Genomic DNA, 23,199 nt, shown 5'->3' on the forward strand with positions numbered 1-23,199 from the left:
TGGTTCACCAAATAAATCTTATTCTATTCTATTCTAAAAGTTAGAGATGCGTGTTCGATATGAAAATATTTTTTTACTGCAGAGTCCGGAAGACAGTTCGGCGTGCGAAGTGCGCAGAGACGACGACTCGGAGGCGTCCAGTGTTTGTTCTGAACGCAGCCTCGACTCCTACAGGCGACATGATGTAAGATATTTTTTTTCTGGCCAAGTGCGAATCAGACTCGCGCACCGAGGGTTCCGTACTCTAGTATTTATTCCAACATTATGCATGATTAATCAAAAACTATTAAGCATAAAAAGAAATGAACATAATATGTTTTAGAGTGTACGGGTAAAGCCTTTTTATATGATAGGTACCCCATTTGGTATAGTTATCTTACTTTTTTAAAATTGAAAATATTATTATTTTTTCATGAGCACGTTTTCTTTTTGGTGATATAACCACAAATTCGCGGTTTTCGGATTTCTTCTTTTAGTTGATCTATAAGACCAATCTACCTGCCAGGTTTCTTGATTGTAGGTCAACGGGAAGTACCCTATAGGTTTTCTTGACAGACAGACAGACAACAAAGTGATCCTATAAGGGTTCCGGTGTTCCTTTTGAGATACGGAACCTTAAAAACCAACTGGGGCATGTCCTTTCAAGTTTGGATATAGATCTGTTAAGTTATTTTAGCTTGTTCGATCGGACTATCAGTAATTCTGTTTGTTCCAGAGCGCGTCATGGTCGGGGTCGCGGTTGGGCTGGGAGAGCTCGCCGCCGCCGCCTCCCCCGCCCGATGACATCATAGAGCTGTGCGCTTGTACGCACTGGACTGAACGCAAGGACGGACTCACGTATTTGGTGAGTATGCAACATGCTAGTTCGAAAAAAACATCTTGAAATTCCTGAAAAATTCTGTAAGATCTCTGAAAGTTTCAGGAATATATTACTTTGAAAACCTTTGATAGTAACAAATTCTACAACAAATTCTTCTGCAAAACTGATAAGAGCCTCCCCAGGCTTTGAATTTCTGGGAGATTAAATTCGATTAAAAATCTTTTCCAGTTCTCAAAGACTGAAAGTCTTTGAAAATCTCTGGTAAATTCTGTGAGACTACAAATTCTTCTAAAATCTCAGATTATAAAAGCCTTCCCCATCCTGTGAATTTCTGGGAGATTTTAAATTCGTCTGAAAATCTTCCAATTTTCAGAGATTCCCGATACCTTTCAAAACTCCTGACAAATTGTGGAAGACACTCGTCTGAAATCTTTTACGGCAACTCCTGACACTTCTGCATATTCCTGACTATTTCTGGGAAACGCCAAATTCTTCAAATATTCCTTACAATCATGCGAACGCTTTGACTTTGTCAGTGTGAAGCTTTTATATTAATCTAATATGTATCTTGACAGGCCAACTACCTGAACAGCGGTCGTCTATTATCGGAACAGCAGCTGAAGCGGCTTACGGAACTCCTCAACAAGATGTTCGTGGACGCGCACACCAAGGTGTTCTCGCTGCTGCTGGACGCGGTGTGTGAGCTGCTGCTGGTGCACTCCCACCAGCTGAAGGACTGGCTGTACCAGCTGATGTTCAGGTGAGACATGACGGAACTCCTCAACAAGATGTTCGTGGACGCGCACACCAAGGTGTTCTCGCTGCTGCTGGACGCGGTGTGTGAGCTGCTGCTGGTGCACTCCCACCAGCTGAAGGACTGGCTGTACCAGCTGATGTTCAGGTGAGACATGACGGAACTCCTCAACAAGATGTTCGTGGACGCGCACACCAAGGTGTTCTCGCTGCTGCTGGACGCGGTGTGTGAGCTGCTGCTGGTGCACTCCCACCAGCTGAAGGACTGGCTGTACCAGCTGATGTTCAGGTGAGACATGACGGAACTCCTCAACAAGATGTTCGTGGACGCGCACACCAAGGTGTTCTCGCTGCTGCTGGACGCGGTGTGTGAGCTGCTGCTGGTGCACTCCCACCAGCTGAAGGACTGGCTGTACCAGCTGATGTTCAGGTGAGACATGACGGAACTCCTCAACAAGATGTTCGTGGACGCGCACACCAAGGTGTTCTCGCTGCTGCTGGACGCGGTGTGTGAGCTGCTGCTGGTGCACTCCCACCAGCTGAAGGACTGGCTGTACCAGCTGATGTTCAGGTGAGACATGACGGAACTCCTCAACAAGATGTTCGTGGACGCGCACACCAAGGTGTTCTCGCTGCTGCTGGACGCGGTGTGTGAGCTGCTGCTGGTGCACTCCCACCAGCTGAAGGACTGGCTGTACCAGCTGATGTTCAGGTGAGACATGACGGAACTCCTCAACAAGATGTTCGTGGACGCGCACACCAAGGTGTTCTCGCTGCTGCTGGACGCGGTGTGTGAGCTGCTGCTGGTGCACTCCCACCAGCTGAAGGACTGGCTGTACCAGCTGATGTTCAGGTGAGACATGACGGAACTCCTCAACAAGATGTTCGTGGACGCGCACACCAAGGTGTTCTCGCTGCTGCTGGACGCGGTGTGTGAGCTGCTGCTGGTGCACTCCCACCAGCTGAAGGACTGGCTGTACCAGCTGATGTTCAGGTGAGACATGACGGAACTCCTCAACAAGATGTTCGTGGACGCGCACACCAAGGTGTTCTCGCTGCTGCTGGACGCGGTGTGTGAGCTGCTGCTGGTGCACTCCCACCAGCTGAAGGACTGGCTGTACCAGCTGATGTTCAGGTGAGACATGACGGAACTCCTCAACAAGATGTTCGTGGACGCGCACACCAAGGTGTTCTCGCTGCTGCTGGACGCGGTGTGTGAGCTGCTGCTGGTGCACTCCCACCAGCTGAAGGACTGGCTGTACCAGCTGATGTTCAGGTGAGACATGACGGAACTCCTCAACAAGATGTTCGTGGACGCGCACACCAAGGTGTTCTCGCTGCTGCTGGACGCGGTGTGTGAGCTGCTGCTGGTGCACTCCCACCAGCTGAAGGACTGGCTGTACCAGCTGATGTTCAGGTGAGACATGACGGAACTCCTCAACAGGATGTTCGTGGACGCGCACACCAAGGTGTTCTCGCTGCTGCTGGACGCGGTGTGTGAGCTGCTGCTGGTGCACTCCCACCAGCTGAAGGACTGGCTGTACCAGCTGATGTTCAGGTGAGACATGACGGAACTCCTCAACAAGATGTTCGTGGACGCGCACACCAAGGTGTTCTCGCTGCTGCTGGACGCGGTGTGTGAGCTGCTGCTGGTGCACTCCCACCAGCTGAAGGACTGGCTGTACCAGCTGATGTTCAGGTGAGACATGACGGAACTCCTCAACAAGATGTTCGTGGACGCGCACACCAAGGTGTTCTCGCTGCTGCTGGACGCGGTGTGTGAGCTGCTGCTGGTGCACTCCCACCAGCTGAAGGACTGGCTGTACCAGCTGATGTTCAGGTGAGACATGACGGAACTCCTCAACAAGATGTTCGTGGACGCGCACACCAAGGTGTTCTCGCTGCTGCTGGACGCGGTGTGTGAGCTGCTGCTGGTGCACTCCCACCAGCTGAAGGACTGGCTGTACCAGCTGATGTTCAGGTGAGACATGACGGAACTCCTCAACAAGATGTTCGTGGACGCGCACACCAAGGTGTTCTCGCTGCTGCTGGACGCGGTGTGTGAGCTGCTGCTGGTGCACTCCCACCAGCTGAAGGACTGGCTGTACCAGCTGATGTTCAGGTGAGACATGACGGAACTCCTCAACAAGATGTTCGTGGACGCGCACACCAAGGTGTTCTCGCTGCTGCTGGACGCGGTGTGTGAGCTGCTGCTGGTGCACTCCCACCAGCTGAAGGACTGGCTGTACCAGCTGATGTTCAGGTGAGACATGACGGAACTCCTCAACAAGATGTTCGTGGACGCGCACACCAAGGTGTTCTCGCTGCTGCTGGACGCGGTGTGTGAGCTGCTGCTGGTGCACTCCCACCAGCTGAAGGACTGGCTGTACCAGCTGATGTTCAGGTGAGACATGACGGAACTCCTCAACAAGATGTTCCTGAAATTCTATCAATCGATCTGTAGCGGTTGCCACATTCGCAAGAAGATGTCGCTTCTAAAAACTCAATAAATCAACAACGCTCGAAACACTAGATGGCAGCACGGGTAGCCTAATTGAAAAACTCAAAATAGAACACGCAACTTTCAATCGCAATGACTGAGCGTTTACTAGATTGCACTATATATAGGAGTTTCGACACACAACCGTTGGCCCAGCTGGCGCTACCGAGCACAACACCGCTCGGTTGGGAAATTTCCCTATTGCTACGGTCGAGCACGCAGCCACAGCTCCCGTACAAATCAATCAGTTTATTGCAAATTTGGGTTATATAAATTGGTCTTAATCTAAACTAATAATAAGTACAGCCAAATTTAGCCTTATGGCATGCAATATTTTACACATTTAAAGTCAAATAGAATACAATTACAATCAAATATAATAAAAAATAAATTAATATAATGTCTAATAAGAAAAATGAAGAGAATCGTAACAATTATTATGCTTTATATCTATTGGCGTATTTTTGAATGGTGTAGTACGCCTTGTCCACTAAGTATTCTTGTAAGGTCCGTTTAAATTTTTGGTAATTATTAATATTTAAAATTCTACTGGCTTTCTCCAGCTGAAAAGCTGGCTATACCAGCTGGTGTTAAGCTGAGTCGTGACGGAACTCCTCCACAAGAGTTGTTACTGCTGCTGCTAGAAAAAGTAGAAATTCTGTAGCAATTGTATACTGACCAGCAGTGAAGTCTACTAACCCCAGGATTCTGTTTCTGAGCAAAAAAAGATCGACTAAAGACACTCTTTATTTGGTTATCAGATAGGTGAACATCGACCGTATACAGAATCTTAGCCCGAGATCTATAGAGCGTACTTTGACTTTGCTCAGACTTAAGACATTGTTAAAACGAGACAGTTATATCACTCACATAAGTCTGTCTCTTTTACGGAAACTTAAATCTAAGCAAAGTCTGAGTACGCTCTATGAGCCTTAGATCCTTATCCGTTTGTTGTAACTCAGGATGAAACTCAAAAGCTGTAATTTTTCCTCTAGGTTGCTGATGAAACTGGGCACGGACATCCTGGGTTCTGTGCAGAGCAAGATCATGAAGACTCTGGACGTCATCCACGAGTATTTCCCCGCGGAACTGCAATTGCACAATATATTTAGGTAATGCATTGATGTTAGCTCATTTTTACCATGGTTCAACCTGATGGACTGTGCTTCCAAAATACATGGGCAGATGGAAATATTCTTCTGCCCGACATTTTGCACGATAAATCAAAAACTATTATGCATAAAAATAAATAAAAAAAAGTTTTAGAATGTACAGGTAAAGCCCTTTCATGTGATACCCCACTTGGTATAGTTATCTTGCTTTGAAAATCGAGAATACCTACTAATTAAAATTATTTGTTCATGAACACATTTTTTCCTTGCTTTCCATTTTTTTTTTTTGACAGACGGACAACGAAGTGATCCTGTTACGGTTCCTGTTCCTTTTGAGCTGCGGAACCCTAAAAATAATTAACAATTACTCAAAATGAGAGACCTGTGCTCAGTAGTGGGCCAGCAAATGGTGATGATGATGTTTAAGTCATAACTTTTGTCCTTAGGTTTCTAGCGGACGGCGCGACGGCACCCACGCCCAAGACCAAGGCGGCCGCGCTGAGGTTTCTGGCGGATTTAGCGCACGACTATTGCACGCCCAACAGTCTGGCTGTTGCTTTACATGGTAAGTTAGGTATAGTACGCGTCACGTAAAAAGAACGCTGGAAAAAAGTGGTGGGGGTGTGTTTGCGCATGGGTACAGTCTCGTACGAAAGTCATGTGCCTTTTATTTTCTTTTTGAACTAGGCTTTCGCTCGCAAATCGTGGCTTCGTACCTACATATTTGTTATTCTTATAAATGAATATATCTTTCAATATATTTTTCAATGCAATAACATTGAAAAATATATTCGATAAAATATCAATAAAATGAATTAAAAACATGTTTAAATTATATATTATAGAATGTTTAATCGGAATAAAATTAAAGTAATGTTGAAACTCCTTCCATTAAGTCATCATTTGAACCCTTTACTATTCGTCTCACTGTCGACTCGGAACATTTTGTTGCCTCTGCGGTCCGTTTCATACATTGTTTTAAATTATTAACTGCATTATTATCTGCTTCCCTCTTCATAAAACAGTATACGTCATAAATCATTTTTCTCACTTCTCTATGTAAAACCATTTCGTAATTTAAAACTTTTGTGCGCGATGGTATTTTAAAAGGAACGTAACGTGGATACTGCGCGGGAAGCAAAGCTCAACTGATGAACCAATAGCTCACCGGCAAACATGCAGCGCGTGGCTCCCGCGCCGCCCGCCCCGCCTCATACCACCAAATATACCGATAAATCGCCTATGCGAAGCTCGACCGCTAGCGTTCTTTTTACGTGACGCGACCTATATAGAGTTAGAATTTACACAGAATATGTATTTCTGTTGCCGCTATAACATCAAATAATAAGAATTTCAAAATGGCTGCCATTAAAAAAAATTAAAGTTATTTCTTCAAGTACAATGGTACGGAATCCTTATTCCTTGACTGATTTTTTGTTTATTCTCAGGGGGTGCAACGGACGTGGCGGGGCGAGCGCTGGTCAAGGTAGCAGTTTTGGCGGGGGATCCCCGCGCCGGTGACGTCAGACAGTGCGCCCGACGCGCGCTCGCGTGTCTGTATGACTGCAACCCTGTGCCGGTGAGTGAAGAGACGAGGATGGGGGTCATTAGGGTTCCGTACCTCAAAAGGAATAGCGGAACCCTCATAGGATCACTTTGTTGTCTGTCTGTCTGTTTGAACGGACTAATCTTCGGAACGGCTGGGCCAATTTCGACAGGACTTTCACTGACAAGTAGAGGATTAGCTAAGGAGTAACATAGGCTACTTTTTAAACCGACTTTCAAAAATGGAAGAGTTGTATTTTCTACCGATGATATCTCCGAGATTTCTGAACTGATTTGCGTATTTTTTTCTTAATCGATAGAGGAACTTTGCGACTTTGTTTCATAAAAAATTTGGATTCTATAACTCCTCAATCGTGATGCTGCGATCTCCGAGATTTCTGAACCGATTTGCGTAATTTTTTTTTTTTTAATCTACATAGGAACTTTGCGACACTGTTTCATAAAAATTTTGATTCTAACTCCTCGATCCTGATGCTGCATGGGATCTGACCAATCCACGCGGGCGAAGCTGCGGGCATCAGCTAGTGTATTCTATTAAATTGGCTCCAATAACAAGGTTTGTGTTCCAGTTCACGGCGCTGATGTCGGAACTGCCCCCGGACACGCAAGCGCTCGTCAACGGCGTGGTGCAACAGCATGTCAGAAGAACATCCAGCAGTAAGAAGAATTTCTTTTAGTTTGACTTTCTCTCTTCTTCTTTCTTCTTTCTGGGCTGGTTAAACGCTTCCGTCTGTTGTACGTGCGTTGTTAGTTTTACTTGTTCATATGCAATAGCTTGCATAGGTTTTAAAGCCAGGGTAGGGTAGGTTAACGATAAACCAAAAACTATTATGCATAAAAATAAATAAAAATCTGTTTTAGAATGTACAGGTAAAGCCCTTTCATATGATACCCCACTTGGTATAGTTATCTTACTTTGAAAATTGAAACATATTTTAATTATTTTTTTAATGATGTGACCACAAATTCGCGGTTTTCAGATTTATTCCTGTACTTGTGCTAAGAGACCTGACCAAATTTCATGATTCTAGGTCAACTGGAAGTACCCTATAGGTTTCTTGACAGACGACGGACAGACAGACAGACAACAAAGTGATTCTATAAGGGTTCCGTTTTTCCTTTTGAGGTACGGTGAAAAATGTATTTATTTACAGCCGGCAGCGACAGTCCCCTTAGATCGAGTTGTACTCCGAATGCAGCAACCGCGGAAGACGTGTACTCCCGTATCAGGAAAACCACCAATGAAATACACACCTACACCGCGCAACATTCCAACGGTGAGATATACATACATACATACATACATACATACATACATACATACATACATACATATATACATACATACAGGGTGGTAATCAGAACGCTAGTAAAAACTAGGGTCATTGTTATACTACCTAAACACAATCCAATGCCAATAACCATATGCCTTATCTTGTATTATTAGTATTTAGTATTTTTCAAACCCGCAATGTATAGCGTGCAAAATGCGGGTCAATGCCACGTCTACGACGTAAACCGCAATTGGGGTTTTTTTTGGAAACTTAAGCTTAGGTACTTGTTGTAGTTTGTGAAACTGGTCCTTCGAACCGGATAACCAAAAATTTGTAATGTTTCCAGCAGAGTGCGGTAACCATATGTCGAGTAAAAAGACTCTGGCATCAGCCAGATGTCTGATGCGACTCCATCAAAATGGCGCCCCCGTGCGACATTATGATCTAAACATACATGTCTTTATGAGAATAAAATATCTTTAAACCTAAACCTACATACAAAAAGAAATGCTGACTGACTGACTGACTGACTGACTGAATCATCTATCAATGCCTCAATAGCTCAACCGGTAAAGGAGTGGACTGAAAACCGAAAGGTCGACGGTTCAAACCCCGCCCGTTGCACTCTTGTCGTACCTACTCCTAGCACAAGCCTGACGCTTAGTTGGAGAGGAAAGGGGAATATTAGTCATTTAACATGGCTAATATTCTTTAAAAAAAAATGCACAAAATCTATTGAACAGAAGGGGTTGAAATTTGGCATGCAGATAGCTGTTATGACGTAGACATCCGCTAAGAAAGAATTTATGAAAATTCAACCCCTAAGGGTAAAATAGCTGTTAGCTGGTTTGTGTAGCCCACGCAGACGAAATCGTGGGCATAAGCTAGTAGCTTATAAAACTGGTCCTTCGAACCGGATAGCCTGAAATTTGCAATGTTTCCAGCAGAGTGCGGCAACCACATGTCGAGCAAAGACTCCGGCATCAGCCAGATGTCTGATGCGACTCTATCAAAAGGACAAAATGGCGCCCCCGTGCCCAATGGGCATTACAATGCGTGAGTTTAACTTTCATCATCATCATCACCAACCCATCGCCAGCTCACTACTAAGCACGGATCTCCTCTCAGAATGAGAAAGGTTCAGGCCATAGTCTGCCACGCTGGCCCAGCGCGGATCGGCAGACTTAACACACCTTTGAGAAGATTATGGAGAACTCTAAGGCATGCAGGTTTCCTCACGATGTTTTCCTTCGCCGTTGTAGCAAGTGATGTTTAATTTCTTAAAATCTCTCTTACAATTCTTAAGAAAAAAATCTCGATATTTGTTTACGTACCATTTATAAAAGAATATTTGCGCTTTAAAAATTGGAATATTTATTAACACACCATAATCATCTTACATTTACGAGGTAATTTAAATACGTAAATAAGAAACTAAATATGAAAAAATAATATAGTAATAGCAAACACGTAGGTAGGTAACCTAAGTAATTTCAAAAAGTCGCTTCAAAAAAATATCGATTTTTATACCTCTTCTATTGTAATATGTCGATAAATTAAATATCGCTCAAAAATACCGATATATCGAACAAATTATATCGATATATTTTTTTAACAAGTTTTATTGTTCGTAGAGAGATGATAGCCCGCGCGGCTTCGGCCGATAGTTCGGAGGAGGCGAGCAGCACCAAGGAGTCCTCGCCCGTCCCTCACAACAGGCTCGACCTGCACCACGGGTATGACATTTATTCCATTCCATCAGCCTGTAGGATCCACATCCTACCAACCTACAACTACTTATAATACCATCTAAAATCTAAAATTATTATCAATTCGCTTACAAGTATAATTAAAACTTATTAATAAAATTTATAATTACAAGTGTAAATTAAAAATTTGTAACACCCCCGACAAGTGAAGGTTCCAGTAACTAGAAAAGAGCTGATAACTTTCAAACGGCTGAATCGATTTTCTTCGATTACAGCAAAGAACATTCTCTATCAAGGCACCTTTCAAACAAAAAAAAAACTAAATTAAAGTCGGTTCCTTAGTTTAGGAGCTACGATGTCACAGACAGATACACGGATACACACGTCAAACTTATAACACCCCTCTTTTTGGGTAACTAAAACTTATCATTGATACTCAAATTGCCCACTGACTTTTGTCCTTGTCATTTGTATGGGATTACATAACAGAGAGAGCCCTATGTTAATCTGTCTCCGACCTCCGTGGATAGAGTATAGTACATAATTACATGTGTTGCAGCGAATTTAATTCGAGCCTGTCTCGCGACAAGATGAAGCCTTACGAAACGGACGAGAATGGATTGATCATAACCAAGTGTGAGTATTTTATATTGTTCTCTACTCAAAGAGTACATTGATATTCATGAAACTTCCATATTTTGATTGGTTGGTGATGGTTTCCATGGTTACTCAGCTGGTCTCCGAGAAACGGAAGTTTTGGAAGCGCTGAGCAAACTGGACGTGTCCACAGCCGCGCCCGAACACACCGAGCGGCTGTTATTAGCTACACACGAAATACTCAAGTATGGCGACTGCAAGAAACCACAGGAATACTTCAAGTGAGTATCTTACTCCCTCTATCTATCCCTTCCGCGTATATCCATCCCTATCTCTCCCTTTCTCTCCCTCATAACAACTAAAAACGACTTCGATAAACGAGATGTCGCTGTACGCAACTGAACCTCGCTATAAGAATTCCCAATTCTAAAAATTATATGTATATTGAACACAAAGTGTGTCTGTAGAGGTTGTCTTAAGGTGGAGCGTGAAAGGGTCCAGTTTACTAAGTTAGTTCTAGTATCGACTAGTTTGTGAGTTATAGTCGATACTAGAACTAATTTCTTAAACTGGACATTTTCACGTAAAGATTTTTATATAAACCTGTGAGGATGATACTGCTATTGTCGCAAATAGAATGCCATAAGCCTACTTGGTCGTATTAGTTTACAAATTGCGAAAAACCAAGTAAAATTTGAATTTCGCGGGCAGACCCGTCGCTTCCACCTTAAGACGGTTGATTGGATGATTCCCCCTCTATCTTCCCTTCTTCGCTTTCTTCACCCATTCTTCTCCCCTCCCTCCATTATTTACCCTCCCCCATTCCCCCATTAGCTACCCCTCTACCATGTATGCCTTTAGAGTTCGCCATAATGTTTTCAAATGTGTGTGGTGTGAAGTCTGCCAATGCGCTGATGGCAGTGGTACACTATGGCCAAAACCCTCTCATTCTGAGAGGAGACTGTAAGGACCCGGCGATGATTGGTGATGATGATGACACTTTAACATAAACATATTCTTATCTGCAGGAACATAGTGAGAGTGGCTCTAGCTACGCTGTCTATCGACGAAAGCGCGGCGGACAAAGAGAACGCAGAGAACGCGTCCAATGCACAACAACCCTCAGGTAAGAAAAACATCCAAATGTTGCCATAGTTGTCATTTTTAGGGTTCCGTACTTCAAAAGGAAAAACGGAAGGAACCCTTTTAGAATCACTTTGTTGTCTGTCTGTCGTGTCTGTCAAGAAAACCTATAGGGTACTTCCCGTTGACCTAGAATCATGAAATTTGGCTGGTAGGTAGGTCTTGTACCACAAGTCAAGGAAAAAATCTGAGAACTGTGAATTGTGGTTACGTCACAAAAAAAAATGTGTTCATAAACATAATTTGTTTACTAAATCACATATAGTCAAAGTCAAAATCATTTATTCAAAGTAGGTACAATTGTACTCCTTTTGATGGTCGAAATTGTTAAATTTGTACGATATAGTGGTGATAAATAATTACTTAACTTAAAACTAAAGCTACGAGGGTTCCAAACGCGCCCAAGTCTAGGCGTGTAGGTGGTGCTGTGGTCATCAACTTACATTGTTACTCTTAAAATTATTAAAATAACTTCTACGGAGCCCTTGGTGTGCGAGTCCGACTCGCACTTGGCCGGCTTTTGTAATTTTATCCTTATTGTCATTTAGGATGGGGCACAGCCAACGAACGAGCCGCGGCCGAAGCCGTCAAGGTGCTAATCTGGCTCTGCCGAAGACCAGAAACACGACCCCAATGGCTCGAATACTTCGACCTTATACTGCTGAAACTCATCAACGCATACGGACCACTCAGCAAAGAGATAATGAGGGCGGTTGACGTGGGCATGCCTCATATAGCGGCTGCGTTACCCGCGCTGCAGGTGAGATTCCACTAAAACCCCTAAAATCCCTAAAACCACTAATCCTAAAAACTAAGTCAAATGTTTAAAAAAAAATATATCAGATAGATCATTTAGAAATAACCCCATCGCTATTTAATCGACTACTAACGCCATCTATCGAGCGTGATGTAAGAAAGAGTGTATTTTTAAGCGTGCTCCTAATCTAGATGGGGAAATAATTTCTTGAATTAGAATGGTGTCACGTTACCACTAGTACGAGTACCACTAAAAATGCTTAACTTACTTACCATAGTTTCAACTACTTTGGGAAGTTATGTAACTTGGCATCGCTTTAAGTAAATCGATTATATTTATTGATGGATCAACAACATGGTTAAAGGTCCAGTTAACTGATTGTGTATGTTTGTTTCAGGTCCTATTACTGCTAAAGCCCGTGATACGAACGCGCGGGTACCCAACCTCGCTGTGCGCTGTGAAGTTGGCCACAGAAGTCGCCAAAGCTCGACCTCATGAACTAACGGATGATATAGTTGCACAGCTCATGGAGGGCGTCGGACATGTAAGTGGAACACGTCACTAAAGTTGACACTGCTTGTAACGAAAGTCGAGTGAGTGAAGCTGAATGAAGGGACGACGGAACGAGTTTTCTCGCGTAGTCTTTTTACGAGGGTCACATACCCGAATGGTGTCAACGGGACCCAAGAAGGTCCAGCCAGACAGTTCGGTAGACAGCTCCGATGCCGTGTAGAAACCAAAGAGTTACCTATGGGTTTAATAAAAACTACCATACCCCTTCCAGGTTAGCCCGCTTCAATCTTAGACGGCATCATCACTAACCACCAGGTGGGTTTGCAGTCAAGCGCTAACTTGTTCCGACAAAAAAAAACTTTTAGAAGTACTTTTGTAAACGTTAAATGCATCTACCACTTAAGTATTATGTACTTTAAAGAAGAAAGATAATAATAATAATTTAACATATTTTATTACACAGTTGGCTGACCACCAAAACTCAGCGGTGCGCAAAGCCGCGGTTTTCTGCATGGTTGCATTTACATTCGCGTTAGGGGAGGAACGGATGCAGCCACACTTGAAACATTTATCTGTCAGCAAATGTAGACTATTGCAAGTAAGTCTGTTTTAGCCCTAAGGAGAGTTTCCACTTTCTAAGAGAGTTGGTATTAAAGTAAAGGGGAGATAATGATTAGTAAATCAGCCAAGCGAATGAAAAAAATCGATTAAGGATACTTAGAAATAACACCATCGCGATCTAACTGACTACTAACACCATCTATCGAGCGTAAGGTAAGCAAGAATAGAATTTTTAAACATTCAACTAATTTCCATAAGAAGAAAATCTCTTTTAGCTGATTTAACAGGGACGAATCTTCTTAAGAAATCGAAGGGGTATGTATGGGTTTAGTAAAAACTGTCATACCCCTTCCAGCCCCCCTATCCAATAGCCAATCCCATTGCCTAAATACCATGTTTTGACATTGATGCTGTCCTTTAATGATTGATACATTTTTAGCCGACAGGCCCCCTGGATAGCCCGCTGCCATATTAGGCGGCACCATCACTACGTGAGTTTGCAGCCATGGGCTAATTTGTACTTCTCCTTCAGGTATACATCAGCAAGCAACGCGAAGAGGCCGCAAAAGGCGGTCCACACTCGTAGCGGCGACCGCGCCGCGCCACGCGCAGCACGCAAACCGACTGACCGACGCGTTGGATATAGACCGACACTGCGCCGACGATACAGCGCTGGCCTTGTCGGCCTAAGGCGTTCCATCTCCGCACCGCCGGCTTGGGCACCGACATCAACATCCGTAATGTCCACTACCTCCGCAACACTAACATTGCCATCTTTGACATTGACATCTGCAATGTCTACATCTACGACAACATCAACATGTGTTGGCTTAAGGCGTTCAATTTCTTCGTGATTTTTGACTTGATTGGTTGAGTAAGTTTTTGGTGCATTTTTATTTTACTTAAACATGATTTCTTGAAATGCCCATTCTTGGCCAAAGTTTGGCCATCAATGTGATAATAGGGATCGATTGTATGGATATCGAAATGCCCATATACGGGGTTCAATTTATGGTGTTTTAACAAATGCAATTTTCGAAACTCGAAAATATCCATAATTTTTTTCTACACTAACGACATTATAGTCACTATCTTAAACTAAATCCACTTTTTATCATACCAGAATTTAATATTGTGTTGTATAATTTAACTGCCTATACATAATGAACTGTATATTTAAATAATTTCGCATTTATTTCATTTATAACAAGCTAAATGGACGGACAATCATGTCGGTGCTTTTGTGCTCTGAACGGGTGATATTTTGACATGGGCCAGTAAGAGGAAAATTACACTATTTGATATTGTTTTATCCTCATTTCTCTTGTTTTTTACTTTGCAATTTAATTTTTTCTAAGGTACTATTTTTTTATGCACTGGTTCTTTAGTGCAAGTTTATTTAACTAACAGCTGCCCGCAACTTCGCCAGCCTTTAGTTGTAGTATATACACTATACTATTAGTAATAGTTTCCGTTTTACTGGCCCATCTCAAAAAGTCAATCTTCAGATAATTTGCGTGCTTTTTGCGTGTGGGATTAGAATATGCTGTATGAAATGGAGTTCCGTAATATAAATATTGTATAGTATATAAATATAATGTATTGTATAATTCATAATGCTTTGTATGAACAGTAGATTTTCATATATTTTAAGTATGTATGATTAAATAGAGATTTTCAAACTGAAGTAAAGGTTTTAATTCACTACATAAGGCTATGGCATTAATGAAGTGGTACGCATGATTTTGACTGCTTAAATTCAATACATATTTATATGATATGAATTAGTACAGTGCTTATTAATTAATATAGTGCTTTTTCAACTTGACTATTAAAAATGGAATAGCAGATTATGTATTGTGTGAAAACCTTTATAATAGAATTAAAAATACGAACTCCATTTTGTTAAGTATAGTCTAATTTGGCGCGATTTTGAAAAAAAAAACAAAATTATCATATAAATTATGCTAAAATAGATTAAAAAAAATGATGCTTCAAAAAGTACAGTTAGAGTGGGGAAAAAATAAAAAATTTATAGTAATATAACACAAATAAATTGTTAAACTAGGTTCATTTTTGATTATACATTACATAATCAAATTTTACAAAGAAACATGATAGATAAATAGTTAGTAGAATATTTCTTTTAGATACAACAGGTACTGATATGTAAACCTTTTCTCTGACTGTACGTTTGACATAATTATGACTATTAATTGCTATGCGCAAATTAAAATGATAGAAATAGTAAAATAACGGTCTAGTTAAATCTCCTTATTAAATATTTCTGGAAGCCTGTTAACACAATAAAAACAGCATATTTAGCTGAATTATACAAACCGATATGTGACAAAAGCAAATTATACAAACAAATATATTTTAATTGCAAATTAAATAGTTTGTATAATTCCAGTGCAACTGACCGTTATTTTGCTTTTAAACTGTATAAATGGAACATGATAGTAAGGAGTTAAGAAATTAACATCTCTTCGATAAATTAATGATAGGACGTAGAATGTAGAAAGGTTCTCGAATTTTTTCACTTTCGAGAGATGCTAGATAGATTGTAGGGATTGTTCTAGAAATTAATTACCTGACTACATATTCGGAAGGGTTGTGGGTTCAAGTTTTTGTGTTTATCTGTTCATCAATTCCCTAATGATTGCCAAAGTAATCATTAAATTTTACGAGGTGTCGTTGGCCTTGTGTTAGCGTTCCGCATATCATACGTTATAAAATATGGTATATATATCGATGGTTTAGTTCACAATTGCATTAACTACGCAATTGTCGATTTTACAGGAGAGCTGTTTAAGGTGCATGAGACGGGTCTGCCCGCGAAATTCAAATTTAATTTGTTTTTTCGCAATTTGTAAACTAATATGACAAAGTAGGCTTATGGCATTCTAATTCCAACAATGGCAGTATCATCTTCACAGGATTACATAAAAATCTTTACTTGAAAGTGTTCAGTTCAAGAAATTAGTCAAAATAATGAGTTTGACATGAGTTACAACTAATTTCTTAAACTGGACCTTTCCAAGTAAAGATTTTTATATAAACCTGTGAGAATGATACTGCCATTGGCGCAATTAAAGTGACATAAGCCTACTTTGTCGTATTAGTTTACAAATTGCGAAAAACCAAATTTGAATTTCGCGGACAGACCCGTCTCATCCACCAGATGGTTGATTTTGCGATATATATGACTAGCACAAAAATAGATCATTTCAATACAGTTTAGCATTTGGTCGTCAATTGTGAACTAAGCCTTAGTTGTGACGTCATGACAAAACTAATATGGTGGATATGACAAAAATAACTAGAAAACGGGATAAATATATTGAGATTGGTATCAATTGGCTTTATGACGTAATGGCAAATCTAATATGGTGGATATTACAAACAAGATTAAAAAAATAGTATTGATTAAGTGGTCATGATAAATCCAATATGGCGATTGGGACAGACTAAAAAAGGTATTAAAAAGGTATAAATATATCAAATATAATTGTAAAAATAAATAACTTATATACTAAAATATGAACTGTTCGTCTGTGGTCGTGTTTTTAGTAGGAGTAGTCGGGTTTTAGTTTTGAAGTTGGTCTAGTTTTTGGTTCGACATATGCTAGATAGGACTAGACTGTTCTCGAAAATACTTTTTATCAAGAATGAGAGTTTTGGAATAAGGTTGAAATCTATAGACCGCACTTTGTCTTTGCTTAGACAAGTTTCAGTTAAAACTAGACAGATTTATATCAGCGGTATAACGCTGTCTCGTTTTAACAGTATCTTAAGTCTGAGCAAAGCCAAAGTGTGATCTATAGATCTCAGCCTTAGATTTGGTATGGCTTCGGTCGAAATTTTAATGATTGCCAAGTATTGTAGGTTCTATAACCGATGACAGTCTAGTGGTTAAAACGTTGTCATTCTATTTAGGAGATCGGGGGTTCGGTCCCGGGCACGCACCACTAACTTTTCAGTTATGTGCGTTTTAAGCAATTAAATTACTTGTATCAACGGTGAAGGAAAACGTCGCGAGAAAATCTGCATGCCTGAGAGTTCTTCATAATGTTCTCAAAGGTGTAAGTCTGCCAATCTACAACGAGGTTGAAATTTGACTTTGCTTAGACTTAAGTTGCAGTTAAAACGAGACAGATATATGCCAGTGGTATGACGCTGTCTCGTTTTAACAGTGTCTTAAGTCTGAGCAAAGCCAAAGTGCGGTCTATAGATCTTAATGCTTGGTAGACTATGATCTAAATCCATCTCATTTTGAGAGACGACCCGTGCTCAGTAGTGGGCCTCGATGGTTTGATCAATAGAATAAGTCGATGGCATCGGTAGTGTCGAAGACAACAAAGCAGATGTAATGATAATCTTGGCAAACATTGGAATTGCGACCTTGACGGCGTTGTAATATAGTCGTTTGTGTCTCGCGGTGTATAAATTATTGAATTGGATAAAGTGTACAGTATTGTATTTTGACTATCATGTGACTGTTCGTCGCTTCGTTCGCTGTAATCTACGAAACTATGAAAATTAAGAAAAAAAATGCGTCTTTTTTTTATTCTAATTAAAATAACGCTTCTCTTTGACGCGAATGAACTTTGTGATTAACGAAATGAAATAGAAATAATTAGCGAAAAAGACATTCTGAATAAATAAAAAGAATATTTTCTATCAAAAGGATGATGATTAAAGCTGAGAGAAATCTAGCAGAATTCCGTAGAATAGAAAAAAAATTCCGCGCGCGGAATTCCTGTTCTGTTTGAGGACTAAGTATCTAATGTGTCTTGAGACACTAAGCTTGAAATCTATAGAGCGCACTTCGACTTTGCTTAGATTTAAGTTTCAGTTAAAACGAGACAGATTTATGCCAGCGGTATAACGCTGTCACGTTCTAACAGTGTCTTAAGTCTGAGCAAATTCAAAGTGCGCTCTATAGATCTTAATCTAAGATACTGTTTTTTTTTTATATTTTCAACATTTTCTCGAAGACTTTGTGAGTGTGTTGGTGCCTTTATGTCGATAGATGTTGGTTGCGTTGAGTTGTATATTATACTGTAAGAGCTAAGTGTCTATTCAGACGGACCACAACCACAACGTGGCAGAAATGTCGTAAATTAGTGGTCGTGTGTGAATGGTCTCGTTGCCTCATGTGTTGTCACTACCAAAAATGACTATGAAAGTTAGGATAGCGATGTAGTCAGCTGGATTGTATGCGAGCTTCGTTAGTGGTTGCGTTTATGGTCGCGATATGGTCAATACTATGCATTTCAACTAAGAATATCACCGCCATATTTGAATTTAATGACAGATGTATTTTACTGTTTGAGATTTTTTTTACTGTTCTGCTTATATTTTTCATAATTCTTATGTTCTTATTGGTTTTTAAATTGAAATCGAGTGAAAATGTTTATTTATTTTTAATTGATTTATTGTTGGTTTTTGATATACAAGTTATGAAGTATCTCGCCGATGGTCTTTCACGGATATAACGCATAGTATTGACCACTCGTTCGCTACAGCCGAAGAGTGCGACTGAAAATTGTGATAGGTGTGAAATGTGAATGGAATTACGTGGTTCCGTACAACATTGTGTTCGGCGACTTTTGTGTCGTTCTGGTGGGTTGTGGCACGTCTGAATGGACCCTAATACCCGGTTGACTGCCGTGTCGGTTGATGTGTTTGTACGTAGTCGGTGTATTATAAATTTTTATATAATAATATGTATTCGCACGAAGCTTGGCTGAAGCATACTTTGTGATTTTAACCAAATCTGTTGGTTCTAAAATAAAAAAAAATGTTGGTTCTCCATTTTTTTATATATTACTTGTATATGTTAAAAATAGTAATTAGTTTTAGGGCCGATTTATCGTTGGCCAAATAATCTTGTAGCGGAGGGATAGTTTCGACATGTTCAAAGTTGTTATAACGTCAATGTTATTTCCAAATCCAAAGTTGAAGTCTATAGAGTGCATTTGGACTTTGCTTAGACTTAACTTTTAGTTAAAACGAGACAGATTTATGCCAGCGGTATAACGCTGTCTCGTTTTAACAGTAAGTCTGAGCAAAGTCAAAGTGGCCTCTATAGATTTCAGCCTAAGATAATTTGGCGATGGAAATATCGGCCCTTAATTAATGTTCACGCGATTTTATTTCCGATAGACTTTCAGACAGATACCGTCACGAAAGTTGGAAAACCTCGTACTGTTTTAAGGAATTTTTGAAGTCGCTTAAAAAGTAGGTGGTTATCTTTTTTTTCATGTACCAAAATTGTAGTTTCAAACTTAGGTACATAGTCTCAAGAATTTACATACAAATCTTTAAACCCGTGTTTTTCCAAAACTAGTTATTATTACGAAAATCTTGCAAACCATAGACAGATATTAGTTTCTGGAACGTGTTTACAAAATTACATCGCGTTTGATTGTTAATATTCACCAAACTACGTTTGTATAGGGCTAGTGATGGATAGACCGCCGTTAATGCGCTCATACAATTCCTTGTAATACAACTTCTAGGAGCAGCATTCTATAAGGTTCCGTCATTGTGATAAGTTTTCCAACACTCGTGACGCGTATTGTGCTGCAATCAAAAATGTGTACACTGTACAGAGAGAGATAGATACATCTCTTTTTTTAAAGCCTGTAGTAAGCGCAGTAATTTGTTTATAAGCTATTTATAACTAATACAAGATCTACATAAAATAAATACAAAAATTAAAAAAAAAGTGTACGTGGTTTTTTTGGAATTTTTGGGATTTTCTTTGTGCTTTCCAATCATGTTTCCAATCCTTAATGAATTCCAAAAATTATATTTTTTTGTAGATTTTCTTTATAGTTGGCAACTTATGGGTTACCAAATACTCATCACATAAAACTGAGATTATATAAACAAATCATGAAAACTTTACAATAAATATTTGTATTAGTTATAAATATATAAAATGTATGTATGTATGCCTGTTGGAATGTTGTAGTTGCGATTAAAATTACGTTAAATGTTTAAAACAACTGTAGGGTTTAAATTACTATTTGTAATTTTTTTTTAATACATGTTGGAATGTATAACTTCTTGTATACATTCAGTTATGTGGTTGATTTCATTTTTTGTATTTGTTAAAATAATTTACAGAATTCCAGTTTCCATACATAATCTCTTAAGATACGCCTCTATAAAAATTTATAACTGAATTTATACAAGATAAAAATACATGGGATACTATTCAATAAAAATTAATAATGTTTTACCACAATACATGATATTATTAACATTGTCTACAATAAATACAAATCACTTACCAATTTTAGTCTTTTTTTTTGTGTCTCGTTATTACAATTATTTAACGCTTTAATACTATGAGTGTACTAATTCCTTTTTTTATCTAAACCGTTTTATAAATTAGATAATACTTTTTCATGTTATTTATGTATTTTAATTTGTGTTTAGCTTGTGGTCCGATTTCAATGTGGGACGAATCTCAAATGTCTTCTTATTTTGTATACGAAAATAATGTATTTTTTACAGAACATCACAAAAAACGTAGATTTTAAACTAAATATTTTTATGCTTAAAACTCTTACATCTGTCTGAAGTTCATTGTAAAATTACTTTGTATAAAATATATTTGTTTCTATAATATAAGAACTAAGAATATAATTATACACTTGATTATGTATTGTATAATTTCTCTAACCATTAAATTCCAGTGTTCAAAAATCTTTATTATTCATTAAAAAATATTAGTTTAAAATTTGACGTTAATAAACCTTATACCTGAGTATGTATTATTTATTTTACAATAATTATATTTATAACATATTGAAGTCTGACCACATCAATAAATAACTTATACATAGCATGTCATAGTTATAAAATAACAAGGTAAAATTTTATTAGTTACGAATTTAATTGTATTGTATTCATTAGTTTTTAGTTACAGGGTGTTTTTATACGAACAATTCGAGCGCGCCAATCATAGTAACATACAACCAAAGTTACAAGTACGTTTTAATTTTATTGTAAACTAGCTGATGCCCGCGACTTTATTCGCGTGGATATAGGTTTTTTAAAATCCCGCTGAAACCAGGGGTTTTTTCGGGATAAAAAGTAGCCTATGTGTTAATCCAGGGTATAGTCTATCTCCGTTCTAAATTTCAGCCAAAACGACCCAGTAGTTTTTGGGTGAAAGTGTAAAAATATACACACACACATACTTACACACATATACAAACTTTTTCCTTTATAATATTAGTGTGAAGTGTGATTGTAACATACTGTAAATCTTTACAAAAATGAACATTTTGTAAATCAGAACATATTGGACATTGATTTGATGACATCAAAATTGTAACTGTGCTCGAAATGCATTTTGTAACGTCAATTTTGACACCTCACTGTCAAGTTAAAAGTGACCAGTAGCTTACAATTTGAATGTCATACATAGTCAATGAAGTAATTGAATTTTACTATTGTTATTCACTCCCGTTTATACCAAAATCTGTATAAGTATTTAAACCTGAAATTATTCGTATAAAATTAGGAGTTACCATTGATCGGTTTGTATAATTTTGTTTTAAAATCATTTTAAATTGTTATTTATACACTAAGACATGTAATGTATAAAACGCTTAATTATAACGGGTTGTATAATCGATATTGTAATGTTCTTCGAAAACTATACCTACTAAATTAATATTCAGATTTCTTGATAGGATGATTGTATAATTCAATAAAAAAACTACAATGATATTGATTAATGCTATGAACGAGTAGGTTTTTTTAAAAACATCAAAAATTATAAGAAAAATATGTAAATAGTTTTAACTGTATATTACCTGTATTCATGTCTTATTAACAATTATACAAACCCGCAATTATACAATCAATTATACTACCCGTTATGTAAAGCTGCATGCCAACCGGCCACATTGCACAGTATATCGCGATTTTTTTTCTTATCTAGTTATCAGTAGTGATGCTTAGTCATTGTCTAAACTTTAATTATTATCTCTAGGCTTTTTGTATTGCGTTTCGTGGCCGGTGGGTGTACAGCTTTAACTTTTGCATTTATAAGCGTAAGTGCACACTAGCGACTTTTATGTCTTGTTGACGTGATGTGACGAGATAGATCATTTAAATTTATAAAATGTATAAGTTGAACAAGGATTTGTAACACAAACTAGACGGTTTGTCAAAGATATTTTTATCGTATCAGTATGACGTCATTTTGTCTGTATGCGTTTTCCCTTCATGAATTTTCTTTAACTGTCCAAAGTTAATGATCAATCTATCCGTAATCTGCAGATAAATTAGCAACACTCTTATTTTTTTTAAATGACAATCTAATTTTTGACCAACGTTGCTAGAAAACTTATTGAGTCATTACAGATGGAATTGATAGTAAATTTCGACCATAAAAATTTGGTCTTGCGACTTTTTATCTTGCGACATTTTTGTCGCTAGTGTGCAGCTACTGTGAGTAACGCTTGGTGCGTGTGTGTTCGCTGCGTCAATACCCGTAACTATTTAAAAACTATTAATATTATGAATATTATAATTATTAATGTACAATAGTTATTAAAATGATTTTTAAGCCAACTTTCTGCGTTTTCTTTTTACTAACCTACTAGAGGATGCCCGCGGTTTCGTCCGCGTGGATTTCGGTTTTTGAAATCCCGTGGGAACTCTTTGATTTTCTGGGATAAAAAATAGCCTATGTCCCTTCCCCGGGATGTGTCCCAAGTCTGTACCTTTCATTAAAATCGGTTCAGCGGTTGGGCCGTGAAAACGTAGCAGACAGACAGACAGACAAACTTTCGCATTTATAATATTAAGTATGGATTTCTAAATATCATCGCTGCGCATGCAAAATCCGCTATGTATTTT

The 23,199-nt window shown here is 39.0% G+C and overlaps 1 protein-coding gene and 1 long non-coding RNA gene across 4 annotated transcripts in view; one reads left to right on the top strand and one right to left on the bottom strand.

The window, feature by feature from the left end:
• The window catches only part of LOC123879154 (CLIP-associating protein), a 44,631-nt gene extending 29,819 nt beyond the window's left edge, over positions 1-14,812 (top strand). For all 3 annotated transcript variants that reach the window (XM_045926727.1, XM_045926726.1, XM_045926728.1), the window contains 17 exons: positions 83-184; positions 716-844; positions 1,396-1,580; positions 5,069-5,185; positions 5,632-5,750; positions 6,634-6,764; positions 7,321-7,408; positions 7,906-8,028; positions 8,973-9,081; positions 9,660-9,761; positions 10,294-10,370; positions 10,468-10,612; positions 11,360-11,457; positions 12,023-12,234; positions 12,629-12,775; positions 13,208-13,342; positions 13,838-14,812. In XM_045926727.1, coding sequence (XP_045782683.1) covers positions 83-184; positions 716-844; positions 1,396-1,580; positions 5,069-5,185; positions 5,632-5,750; positions 6,634-6,764; positions 7,321-7,408; positions 7,906-8,028; positions 8,973-9,081; positions 9,660-9,761; positions 10,294-10,370; positions 10,468-10,612; positions 11,360-11,457; positions 12,023-12,234; positions 12,629-12,775; positions 13,208-13,342; positions 13,838-13,891 — 2,073 coding nt within the window. In that variant the 3' untranslated portion in view covers positions 13,892-14,812. The remainder of the gene's footprint in view (positions 1-82; positions 185-715; positions 845-1,395; positions 1,581-5,068; positions 5,186-5,631; positions 5,751-6,633; positions 6,765-7,320; positions 7,409-7,905; positions 8,029-8,972; positions 9,082-9,659; positions 9,762-10,293; positions 10,371-10,467; positions 10,613-11,359; positions 11,458-12,022; positions 12,235-12,628; positions 12,776-13,207; positions 13,343-13,837) is intronic.
• On the bottom strand, positions 14,379-16,195 carry LOC123879190. The gene is made up of 2 exons (XR_006798962.1): positions 15,175-16,195; positions 14,379-14,924 (listed from the first exon to the last, which is right to left on the bottom strand). It is a non-coding gene; the product is annotated as an uncharacterized LOC123879190 (long non-coding RNA).
• Between the last annotated feature and the right edge of the window lie 7,004 nt (positions 16,196-23,199).

The sequence above is a fragment of the Maniola jurtina genome, chromosome 27 (genome assembly GCF_905333055.1).
Source record: "Maniola jurtina chromosome 27, ilManJurt1.1, whole genome shotgun sequence".
Taxonomy (NCBI): domain Eukaryota; kingdom Metazoa; phylum Arthropoda; class Insecta; order Lepidoptera; family Nymphalidae; genus Maniola; species Maniola jurtina.